We start from the raw sequence: 12,591 nt of genomic DNA on the forward strand, positions 1-12,591 counted from the left end.
GACTCAACACAATACCACAGAAACAAGAGAAACACACTTGTAATTTCTGTATACTTTTATGAAACTAATTTATTTTTAAAAAATACGCAAAAAGCATGAATCATTAGTTAGTTTATTAAGGCACATGCCACAATCTTTTTAAAGTCCTTACTGCAAGCTGCAAGATTTCATTCCGTTTCTTTTCACCTCCACTAAATCCTTCATTCACATTGCGGTCCAAGAAGGTTGGGTTCATATTCAGAGCTTCAAGTTTTGGGGAAAGAAATCCATAAAACTGCAATATCAAGGGCATGCTGAGTATCTGTAACATCTCAACTTTCACATGTTTCCTAACAGCTGACTCATATGTTGAACCAACCTCCAGAGGCCCCAGCTCCAGAAGACCCAGTGCTGAACGCCGAGCATTACAAGCCATGCGCAGAAAATCCATATTGCTGACCCCAGGTACTTCGACAGGAGACTGAAAGCTCATGAATAAACCAGCATGGCTTCTCTCTTCCGGCTCCTTATCAAAGAGATTTTCACCCTTGAAGAGGGCAGTGCCAGCTGTCACTTCATAATCTGGATGCCCTACAAGGACCTGTTTCAACCATGAAAAGCAGGCTCAGCAGACAAGAAGAAGGAAGGACAAGCCAAAAGAATAGCTACATAAACAACAATATTACACAGTGCAATTGCTGCTGGCTTAAGGTGAAAACCTGGCATGATCACAAGACTAACCTTTGAGAAAGTACTCTTTCCAGAGCCATTCTTGCCCATGATAGTATGAACCTGTTTGACGGGAGGAAAACACCTTGAATCAGCTGCAAACATAATATTCTGTTTCTTTTATGCATTGCTCGCTCATGAGATATTTTACATGCTAATGATCAGGTGCCTGAAGAGACCTAATCCTTAAATTATCCTGTTATAATCCCAAAATACTAATTGTTCAGGCAACACAAAATGGCTGTATCAATCTCGTATTTCAAATGATTCAACTAAGCTCAATACTAGTTGTGCAGTCAACATTATGCGATAGTACAATAAAAGATGTTTATTTGTAATATAGTAGAATGCTGCGTTTTTTCAGATGCCTGAAGTTACTTTTTTATCCTTCTAAACAGTTGTAGACTAATAAGCATTGTCAGCCTCCCAATATACCAGTCATGCTGAGAAATAATACAATAGTAACCTGTCGTCATGCATGAACACAATAAGACGGTACCTGTATCATATTTCAATACCGGCATGATTTCATAGCTCATAATGCGCATTGCATTTCGCGGCTAAGTGTTCGATTGCTTGACGTCACTTAATCTAGTGAAGCATCATGATTATTTATAACTTGGAAATTTTAGTACTAGACGTAATTCGCGACAAGAAGTCACATCACATATTCGAGTAATGCTCCTAATTCTAGTGATCGGGACGCAGTCCTTGATATCCATACCTCGCCTTCGCGTATGGTTAAGTCCACTCCTTGTAGGATTTCTTTCCCGGTACTAGCAACGACGGCAGAGAGGCCTTGGACATGGAGAAGGATTTTCGGCGGGCCATCGTCAGGGGACAAGGATGAGGAAGAAGAAGCTTCCTCTTGCTGTTCGGCAACGGCAATGGTGGCGGAACAAACGGGGAGCAGGCGTGGGCGTGCAGCAGCACAAATCGAGGACGAAGAAGAGAAGGCGGAGGAGGAGGTGCTGGTCACGCAATGGAGGCTGTTATAAGGATGCGTGCGGGGGCAGTGACAGGACTGAGGCCATGGCACCTGCGGCTTCTGGACGGAGGGAGAGGCCCTCACGGCAGGGAAAGAGGCCTGCAAGCAAGCCATTTCCTCCTGCCGCTTCTGTTTTTTCTTTCTCTTTGAGTCTTATCAGAGATGTTCACATGCTTTGCTTTCCAAAATGTTCTTGTACTATTCTATCCTAAACCATCCATGATCCTTCTAAACTAATACTAGCCATGCTCCTTCTAAACTAATACTAGGGTAAGGGAGCCAACTACGGAACGGGTGCCAAAAAGCAAACAAAGGCTAGTAATTTACAAAAAAGAGGAATATGCTGAGAATTTTGCTTAGGTGTCATTCCGTTATTTGCCAAAAAGTGTTCCATTGTTGGCCCTTAAGTGTACCCTTACCTCCCAAAATTATTTTTTTAATTACATAAAATATTTTAAAAATAAAAAAATCGATATTAGACTCGTTCAATTTCTCTTTATACCCCCTACATGCTCATATATTCAAATCTCAAAAATTTTGCAAACTGTGAAATCCCCCCCCCCCCCAAACATACATGTTTTTTCTGAAGTATTCTATAGTTGGTCCCCTTACCCTAGCCATTATAACTCAAGTCTTTCCTTACCAAGTTTTCATTTAGTTCATTAGCATTACTAGTAATCCAATCATTATTTAATTCAAGTATTTCCTAGTTTTCTATAATGCAATGTTTCTATTACATTGAAATAATAACAAAGGCTATTCACATCACTTGAGAGGCTTTTAAGCCACAAGACCCTTCTAGCAAGCACTTTACACACAATTTTAAATTTATGAGCTCTCTTTCTCAAAACTTTGAGTATCATTAAGCTATCTTTCCTAATGGCTTGGTATAGATCAGTAGTAGGGATTTCATTTTCCTTCTTCATTGACGTTTTATTCTAGTTGTTTCAAGTATGTTTGATCATCACAACTCTCACTACATTCCATAGCTTCAAGGTTTCTTCATCAAGTCTTCCTTGATCCCTAAATAGCATTGTCCTTATCTTCATCATGCCATTTAGACTTGCGTTCTTAATGTCAAAAGTGGTGCAACAATGGAAGCATAGACAAGTGCTGAAATAAACTATTGAACACTAGATGTGCTCAAGAAATGGAATCCATATACCAAACATGAGAATGATGCATACAACAATGAGTCATTGGCTGCATGCACATTGGCACCAACTCCTCTCTCCAACAAGAAGACCACCTGAAGAATGATGATGATCGAATGAGAGAAGGAAGATCCACATAATAAATAGGCCCAAAACATGCCAAATATGGCAACTAGTTGGTTAACATTTAATGTTGGTCAACTGGCATAAAATACCACAAATGTCACACAAAAAATCACTAAAATAATACCTAAAATACAAGTTAAAATGCCGAGCCCATATGGCATGCACAGACTCACACATGAGTTGACAATCCTGGTAACACCCTCTCTCAGATCATGGGTGATCTAATACAATGAGAAAGGCCAATCATAGTCCATACAACAAGGAACCGCTAGAGTAGAAACATAGATATCCAAGCACTTGGTGATCAAGCCACTACCAAGGTGCCTTGAAGAGAACTTGATGGTGATGTCAATCATACCAACTCTTGAAACTAGAGAAGAGTCATAACAAATCTCTGTGTCCATCAACAATGTCTCCCAATGGCATACAAGACCATCCTATCAAGAATGCCTCGAAACATATGTAACCATGGATTCCCCACATTTGGCCAAGACTACCAAAGTGTTCCCTCATGGGAGCTCAGACTAGGAGCCAATCCCACTCTCCGTCAAATAACGGCCCATCATGAACATGGATGTCAATCCCAACTCCAAGGTTTGAATCTGCCAAACTTCAACCGATGTGTCAAGAACATCTCTCTCTCTCTCTAGAACTTGTGCACCTATATACCTATATAGATGAGGCTCACCGACCCCATCTCACCATCCTCTCACACTCCCTCTTTGGCAATGGAGAATCGTGAGGGATGATCGCATCATACCTAGAGTAGAAAGAAACAAAAGAAAGGGGCAGTCAAGCCCTTCCCTCAATCTAAACAAGTGGATCCCTTTTCACGCCTTGGACTTCACCTTGGTCAGAGGATCTGAGTCGAAGCCTAAGGAAAAGGATGACTCATTGTAGGAGTTCGCAATCCCACTTTTTCTTCTTCTCCTCTATCTTTCATGAGGCTGCTAACTCCTTGCAATCTTCTACAAGTGTCCCCTCTTACCATAGTGATAACACAAAGCCTTTGACTTCTTCTTCTTGTCACCCCTCTCTGAAGTTGTAAAGGTCTCACTAAAACCTCCATAATGAGACAAAAGCCTCCCCTGTAAATGCAAAGGTGCCTCATGCTCAAGCAGCATCGATGACATATATGGAAAGCTCACAAGTGTAAATGATGTCTACACCCTCAAAGCATTCACCACTACAAACTCCGAGGGAAGCTTGTAGAGTAGTGTTCCCACAAGATGTGCCTCTGGAAGGGCATACTGCATGTGTCAAAGCTAGTCATGTATACATATATAACACGGAGCAAAATGGATTGAATGGTGTCCTTTGGCTCAAACTTCAGCTAATGAAGCTATCCATAAAGGGTCATAGCATGCATGGGGGAAGGTGCCTCGTACAACAATAGTTGAAGCTTCGACCATATTTATGGTGATGTCTTGTAGGAGGTAACCATCAATAGGCCTTCTTTAGAAATACATCGAAGCAATGCAAAATACACATGTGCATTATTTGAATCCCACATAAGCATAGCTTCCTCATGGTTGTCCTCATTAAAATCATCGAGAAGAGGAAAAGGATGTTGCGATCAAGCAATAGTTCAACTAACAATGTACCAAATTAATTTCTACACAAACTAGGCTTTCATCACAGTAGTCCATGTAACTTATCATATGTAGAAGTGCATAAGGATCCATTGGGAGAGGATAAGAAGAGAAGATAGAAGATGTAATGCATACAAAGAGGGAATATAGCCAAACCAACAACAAAGACTTCATAAAATGAAAGTTCACATGCAGTATAATAAAAAATGAAAGTTCACATGTAGTGTAATAAAAAATCTAATCAAAAATGAAGGCCAACTGTTGCCAAATGAAGAAAAACCAATCAAAAACTACCAAAAAATAGCAAAAATGGCTTGGACAAACACCAACCACAGTTAAGGGTAGAAAATGAAAAATGTAGGCTCGTGGAGCATTTAATGCAACAAATTGATGCGTGTAGGCTAGAAACCACATGCATGTTGAAAACACATGTTACTAGTCTTAAAAACATGGGTCTAATCAACATGGGAAAGAAAGACCTATAATCAACAAAAAAGTCACATTAGGAATCTAGATCCTACAATCTGATATCATGTTAGAAGTGGTGCAGCAATGGAAGCATAGACAAGTGTTGTAATAAACTGTTGAACATAAGACAAAAAAGAAAGAAAGCAAATGAACACTGCAAAGGAAGAGAACTCATAGATGTGCTCAAGAAATGGAATCCATATACCAAACATGAGAATGACGCATACAACTGTGAGTCACTAGCTGCATGCACACTAGCACTGGCTCCTCTCTCCAACAAGAAGACCACCTAAAGAATGATGATGACCGAATGAGAGGAGGAAGAGCCACAAAATAAATAGGCACAAAAAATGCCAAATATGGTAACTAGTTGGTCAGCATTTAATGTTGGTCGACTTGCATAAAATGCCACACAAAAAAGCACTAAAATAATACCTAAAATATGGGCCAAAATTCCCAACCCATCTGACATGCATAGACTCACACATGAGCTGTCAATCCTACTAACACTTAAACTAATCTTTTAGCTCCTTCCATATGGCCATGGCATCCCTATAAGACCAAAAAGGATGTTTATGTGTGTTTTTTTTTTTGCATAGCACAAAAGATGTAGTTTGTGTTTACTTTCTCCATCCTCCCCACCCTATCCTTAGTGGGCGATTTTCGTGCCACAACTTTTCAAAGCAGCAGATCTAGCTATTGGCTTGGAGTTTCCTTCCAAGCCTTAGTGAGTCTCCTCTTTCATGTGCCAACACTCAAGTGCAAGTAGTAATCCTTCAATTTGTTGAATGCCGTTGTGGGGATTTCCAATACACCCTCCTAGAAACCTTGTCGTATTCTCATCTTAACTACATGCTAGCCTTTATAGTTCCTAAGATAGTGCCAAATCCTCTCTTGATTGATGGTGGCAATGAGACTGAACCTTCTTCTTCATTATTTCTTCCAACCAGCTACTCTCTTATGCTTCTTGGTTAAACTTATCTATGATTTCCTCTATGGAGCCAACGTCTACTTTTTCTTCATTCCATATATCTATCCACTTTACCACACCTTTAAGTGCTATTTTGTAGGCTAGCTTTGGGATTGCTATTGATGGGTGGGGCCTTATCTTCAAAGGCTTGAGGGAAAGTCCACACACATTGGACCAATGCCCCATCTCCCTTCCTAGATTCCTCACTTTTCCAATGCATGCCCTTGATAACCCTTTTCCAACCATTAACCAAGTTTCTAACTATCTCACACCTTTAATGGTTGTTTTAGTGGTTAAGACTAAGATATTGTCTTTCCATGCTAGTGCCGCCCATCTTCCTTTGGGAAGGGTAGCTCTACTAATTACTGCTCTATTAATTCTTATCCACCATGGCTCGTTCTCTTCTAGCCTCATGAGGAGTTTGAAAGAGTATGACCCTTTCCCCCAAAATTTCAAGCCCTAGCCCACCATTCTATTGGCCTTTATTACAATGTTCAATGTTATGGAGTACCAATTTTAAGGATTTTACTACCTTCTCCAACCACGACTATGCATAACTATCGCAACAAACATGGTTATAGGCATTAATATTTTGTCTATTGCTATCACATGGATCTGTATTCTTAATGCTTAGCTTTGGCATTATTGAGTTGTGCACATGTGACATGCAAATGCGAAGCACAAGTTAGTCAAGTCACACTGATGACCTAAGTACCCTAAGTGATTAGTGGATGGCATTGGCAATAGTTGTGTACAGTTATGCTGGATAGGTGCTTGTGGGTACCTAGTGTCAATTTGGGTCTAGGCCAATAATTGGGCCATTACTAGTCCAACGGAGATGTTGGGGGACTAGGCTTGATGCTAGTCTAAGGCCAATAAATGGTGGGACAATTAAATGTCCCATGGGGGGGTTACCACATTAAATATGAATGGGCACTAGCTAGTTCTTCGACAAGGACAAAGGAAGAATTCATTAATTTTCAAACATTAAACCAATTAATCGTGGATATTATTAAATTAGAAGGCTATCGAGTGGCAAAACAAACTAGCACTATAGTCAAACATTGATTAATTGATGCTAGAAATTAAATTAGAAGGCTACCAAGTGGAAAAATAGGCTACAATTGTCAAAATTACCCATGCAAATTGGATAAGGATTATTTGGGGCTGGTTGAGGGTCCATTTAGAGGCTTATGGAGACCCGAGAGAGAGAGAGAGAGAGAGAGAGAGAGAGAGAGAGAGAGAGAGAGAGAGAGAGAGAGAGAGAGAGAGAGAGAGAGAGAGAGAGAGAGAGAGAGAGAGAGAGAGAGAGAGAGAGAGAGAGAGAGAGAGAGAGAGAGAGAGAGAGAGAGAGAGAGAGAGAGTGTGTGTGTGTGTGTGTGTGTGTGTGTGTGTGTGTGTGAGAGTGAGGGTGGGTGTGTGTGTGTGTGTGTGTGTGTGTGTTTGTGCACATGCCATCCAAAGAGGCTTTCAAGGTAGGTGATAGCTCCTAGGGGGTGGCCAACTAGGCAATTGCTTCTTGGACCAAGTGGGATAGCATTAGAAGCCTCTAGATAGCTAGGCTACAATTACTACAATTTTATTGCACGTGACTAATGGATTAGGCATTTTTTGGTGACAAGAATAGGAAATTTCTTTCTCATTCCCAACAAACTCTCAATAGTTCTTAGTCAATTCTAGTATTAGTTGAAGAGCAATTGAAGAAATTGCTACTAAGACCCCTAATTTACAACAAAAATTAGGGTTTCCACAATCACCTTGAGATCTATGGCCAATTACTAAACTCCTCATATTTGATTTAGTAGCTAAAGGCAAGAAGTTGAGTAGCCCATTCTCAATCTACTATGGTCCACATGTGAGAGATAGAAGATGCAATTGTGCCTAGATTGTAGAAAAAAAGGGGAAATTTACTTTTATGGAGTGTTGGTCATTCTTGATAGTAATTGTATTGAAAATTGATGGAGAATTGACCAAGTCTCAATGTACTTCAACGTTGTACTGATACAAGACACATAAATACTATAAGGACCACCAATTGTTGGGGTCATTCGGTGTCAATTGTCCCAATTTAAGTGGTAAAGTCTGCATTTTCAAATTTGTGTACTAATTGCTTGCTATAATTTGTGGCAAATGAAGTCATTCACCACCCTTGCCAAGAAGGAAGGTTGGTTAGTTACTATAATCTACTCCCAAACGATAGAGGAAGTTCACAATATCTTGAAATTTTCTACTCCATCTTAGAGATGAGCTATTCCATCTTTTGCATCCCTGATTTTGCCAACCTAATGGATGTACCTAGATACCTTAGGACCTCCTCTACTTTAACTATCTCGATTCCTAACCTTTACACCCAATTGGGATGATCACCTAGGCCTACATACATCATTTCTATCATTGGTTTTCTTATCAAAGCACCTAACACTCAAGTGTATTGATCATACACATGTAGCAACTTCTCCAAATTATATTCTTTTGCCCTAACCACATTTAGATTTGTACTATAGTGCTTTTACAAAGCATTAGCTACAATAGCAAAAGTAAGGGTGTGAAGGGGTCCCCTTGTGTGACAGACCTTTGAAGATTGGATGTGACATATATCCATTTACTCCTACATTTGTTGTGGCATTTGTGAAAAGTGTTCTAATGCAAAAACTAGGCTCCAAATCCAAGCTTCTTCATCATGGCCAGTAAGAAATCCCACCTCAGCTATAATAGGCTTTATCCAGATCCATATTTACCAATATAAAGTCCCCCATCTTAACTACATGCTCAATGGCTACCAACATATTAAAGATGGCATCTTGTATCTTGCGGCCATGTACAAAACGATATTAGGCCTTGTGCAAGATTCTTGAAAACAAGAAATTCATCCGAAGAGCAATGGCTTTGGAAATTATTTTGTAGGACACATTGAGCATTGTCAATTGTCTACATTGTGTAGGCTTACTTCTTACCACTCCTTTGGCCAATAGTTTAATTCTTCCTCGATTGACAAAGGCTAGAATTTCCACCCTCCTCATGCATCCATTCATAAAATTTGTTGTGTCTTTTCCACATGTTGACCACAGTGCCTCATAGACTTCTACAAATATGCCATCAAGGCATGGGCATTTATCCCTCTGCATCTTCTCTACTATAGATTGCAATTATTTTACTAAGAAGGGTTTGGCTAGCAAGAAAATTCTTTTGTGAGCTTACTTGGGTGAGATTTTTCAAGCTAATTGATTTTTTGGTGAGCTTTTGTATTAATGTTTATATCTATCTCATCGTGGTAGGTGGCAACTCAAATTTTTGGTTGCCATCATATATCTTACAAATCTTTTTCCATTGTGACATTGGCCTTTAATTCTTGTATCTTTGCTTTGAGGATAGTAATAGTCTCGCTCTCAAGTATCATGTTGATAGCAGTCACTACAATGACATACTACTCCTCTAATTGTTAACCCTAGCTCGAGATGAAAGAAAAAGAAGTAAAATATGGAGGCAACGGAAGAAGCAGAATGGAGAACAAGCGAAGGCGCAAGGATGGCCTCTAAAATCAAGCTAAAGGCAAAAGCGCATTTTTAAGTGAAAGGCGCCCCAAAATTTTTGAAAAAGAGCGCCAAGCTCCCTCCTGTGCAAATTGTAAAAGGGTAGACATGCATAAACTAAAGAAGTAGGCCAAGTGTAGAAGGGAATGGGAAAAAGGATCTTGCCACAATGGCCAGTCATGTAAAAAAGGGGATGGGTGCCACATCAAATTTTAGGGCATGTATATAAAGTTCAAAAAGTGAAAGAGAGCTCATTCTTTGGTGTGTGGCAAAGTGGACTCTCCTTCTCTTCTCTTCTCTTGCTTGCTTGCTTGTGAGTGCTTGAGGGAGGGAGTGTGAGTGAGTAAGGGAGTGAGTATGTGAGGGTGAGGGATCTTGGAGGTGAAGCCCCCCAACATCCCCTCTCTTCTTTTTCTATTCTCTTCTCTCATCTCGCGCGTGGCTATGAAGAATGGAGCTTGGAGGAAGAGGCTTGAGGACGCTTGAGCTTGGATCACGAATCATGGAGCTACTGGAGTGCTTGAGAGAGGAAGCAACTCAATCGGGCATCAAGGTAAGCTCACTACACTTGTAGAGAGGGATAGCGTGTCAGCTATGTGAGAGGCGGCCATTAGTGCTCGCTTGAAACGCTTGAATAATAAGTGGTCCATGGGTCTTGGCGATTGAGCGTGAGCTCCCAACATTTTGGTTTCGTTGCCGGGACCAACGAATCCAAGCTTCGAGCATCAAAGTAAGGGTTTCATCCCCGAACTGGAGCTTGAGGTAGGTAGGAAGTTTGGGGTTTTTAATCTTCACAAAAAAGTAAGTATTTTGGTTGTTTTGATGGTTGGGTGAATAGGAGAGTAGGAGAAATCAGTCCAGTACTTTGCTTTCGATTCTTGTTGCATTTAGAGTAGGTTAAGGTTAAGAGATCGATTGGAAAAGCATAGGGTTTGCTGCCAACTCAGAATCACTTGGCGCGACAAATTTTTTGTCATTTCGGAAAAAATGTGCCACGTTCGTTTGAGCTACTCAACCCTGGGCCGAGTCCCAGAATCGGCCCTCGGCCCACTTGTCCTCGACCGTTCGGCCCATCCAAGTCATTCTAGCACATTCAGACACATCGTCACTCGGCCCCCCCACCGTCCGAGTCATCCACTCGGCCACTCGGCCACTCGGCCCATCCGAACCTCATATTTAGGTGTCAAACCCATTCGGCCTTAGATTGCTTGACTAGGCCCAGCCCCGTTCGGCCATTGTGCCTGTCTGAGTCATTCACTCGACCCCTACAATTCGGACCTGTTGGGCCGAATTTGAATTTTCCCAAAAATTTTAGATCTTGGACCAGACACACCTAGAAGCCGGCCGTACAAACCCCCAAAAACCATATAGACACTTGAAACGCCTTTTTTGGTGCGAGGAATAGAAGAATCTGCGAGACACAGACGTAGAGGCGACGCTAGTCGACCATCTAGCGATTCGGCCCAATAGTGACATCAATCAGAGTCATAGACCCCCAAACGAGTCTTGATTGATTAGCGGAAGGCATAGTGAGAAACCCCATAAACCAGTGAGGACAACCAGAAACCAAACATACAAGCCTAACAAGCTAAACCCATAAACTAGAGTGCAAGAGCCGTTTGGACACTATTTTCTCACTCACTCTGATTTCTAGCACTGGAAACACAATTGAGAAGAGCTAAAAGCCTAATTGTGCACAGTGAATGGAAAAGAGTATATACGCGCACACACACATAGAGTGAGGGTAAGTTGAGGGCTGGTTGTTGTAATTAACAAGGAACTCACCCAGACATAAAAACGTAAAGGAACCCACTGGTAAGAGAAGATTCCAATATATGGACGTGTGATCGAATCCCCGAAAGTAGGACCAAGCGAAGAATGCAATTGAAGAGCTCGACACAGCAAGGATCGACACTATCGGGGAAGTGGATCTACCCGACCTCATTAACCTAATCGACAACTTGGCAAAACATGAAGCCTTAGACATGGAAGAGGGTAGCTCAGGCCTTGAAGCAAATAAGAACTTGACCTAGGAGATTTTCATGAGGCAATCCAGCAATTAGTGAGCAAATATGATGCTCAAATCCGGCTAGAACACCGTGATAGACCTGTGGAGGACATCATAGTGGATCTGAGGAGAGGAAGTTGGCACGTAAGGCTCTGCAAGGCGTAGTCACGTACAATCAAGATCACTAAACTAGGAGCTTACGCTAGAGCATGGAAATGTGAGAGATCTAGAGAGGGCTAGCCCTAACAGGTAGAAATCGAATGACAAAGGGCGAGAGAGCGGTATAAGGGGACCTCACATTGAGCGAGCTTTTGATGAAGCGGCTACTAAATAACACGTCAGTAGAGCAAAGCGCTGTAGGGTTCACAACATCGCTACTGGCAGGATTAGGAGTCAACCAAGGCTCTAAGAGCCAATCAAAAATTCCGTGGTAGCGAAGCAGCTGGACAAATACCAAGCAAACAACGATCCGTATAGCTTTGTGAAGCAGTTCGAGCAGGTCTGCGAGGCCAACGGCCTCATTGATCCCACTCAATGCTCACAAGCTTTTGGTCTGTGCTTGGGTGATAAGGGTCGGACCTAGTACACGAATCTGGAGAGTAGTGTCCACGGTATTCATTAACGGAATATGAAGTGAAGAGCTCTACAAAGCCTTGGCTGGCAACTTGAGCTTATAATGAGATGCACTGGCAAGGGTCTTTGAAGAAGCTATTAGAGTGGATGACTAGCTCAAGGAGAGAAGCTCCATCAACTTGAATGGAGAAGAGCCCAACATTAGGAATTCGGAGAGGGCTTCAACGTCGAGTGAAAGATCAGGCCCAAGTGCTCAGGATAAAGGGAAGGACACTGATTTAGGACAAGAGCTAGCAGAGATGAAGATGGAAATAGCCAAATTGTAGGAGGATGAGACGACCAACGCGCCCACACATCCAATGCATGCATTGTGGTGGAAATGACCTTCCAACCAAGTGTTAGGACCCTAGGTCATGACCTTGCGCTAATTGCGGTAGGTTCAGCCATGATACCATGCATTGTCGACTACCTTGA

The 12,591-nt window shown here is 41.6% G+C and overlaps 1 protein-coding gene across 1 annotated transcript in view; it reads right to left on the reverse strand.

Annotated features, from left to right (window-relative positions):
* LOC148040024 (putative ATP-dependent transporter ycf16) overlaps positions 1–1,892 on the reverse strand; it is a 36,280-nt gene extending 34,388 nt beyond the window's left edge. The window contains exons 1-4 of the mRNA XM_087695967.1: positions 1,433–1,892; positions 721–771; positions 359–580; positions 152–274 (exon numbers count right to left, since the gene is read on the reverse strand). Coding sequence (XP_087552093.1) covers positions 152–274; positions 359–580; positions 721–771; positions 1,433–1,810 — 774 coding nt within the window. The 5' untranslated portion in view covers positions 1,811–1,892. The remainder of the gene's footprint in view (positions 1–151; positions 275–358; positions 581–720; positions 772–1,432) is intronic.
* Positions 1,893–12,591: the final 10,699 nt, after the last annotated feature.

The sequence above is a fragment of the Lygodium microphyllum genome, chromosome 2 (assembly GCF_053477565.2).
Source record: "Lygodium microphyllum isolate KBCC chromosome 2, Lygodium_microphyllum_v1.1.10, whole genome shotgun sequence".
Lineage (NCBI taxonomy): Eukaryota > Viridiplantae > Streptophyta > Polypodiopsida > Schizaeales > Lygodiaceae > Lygodium > Lygodium microphyllum.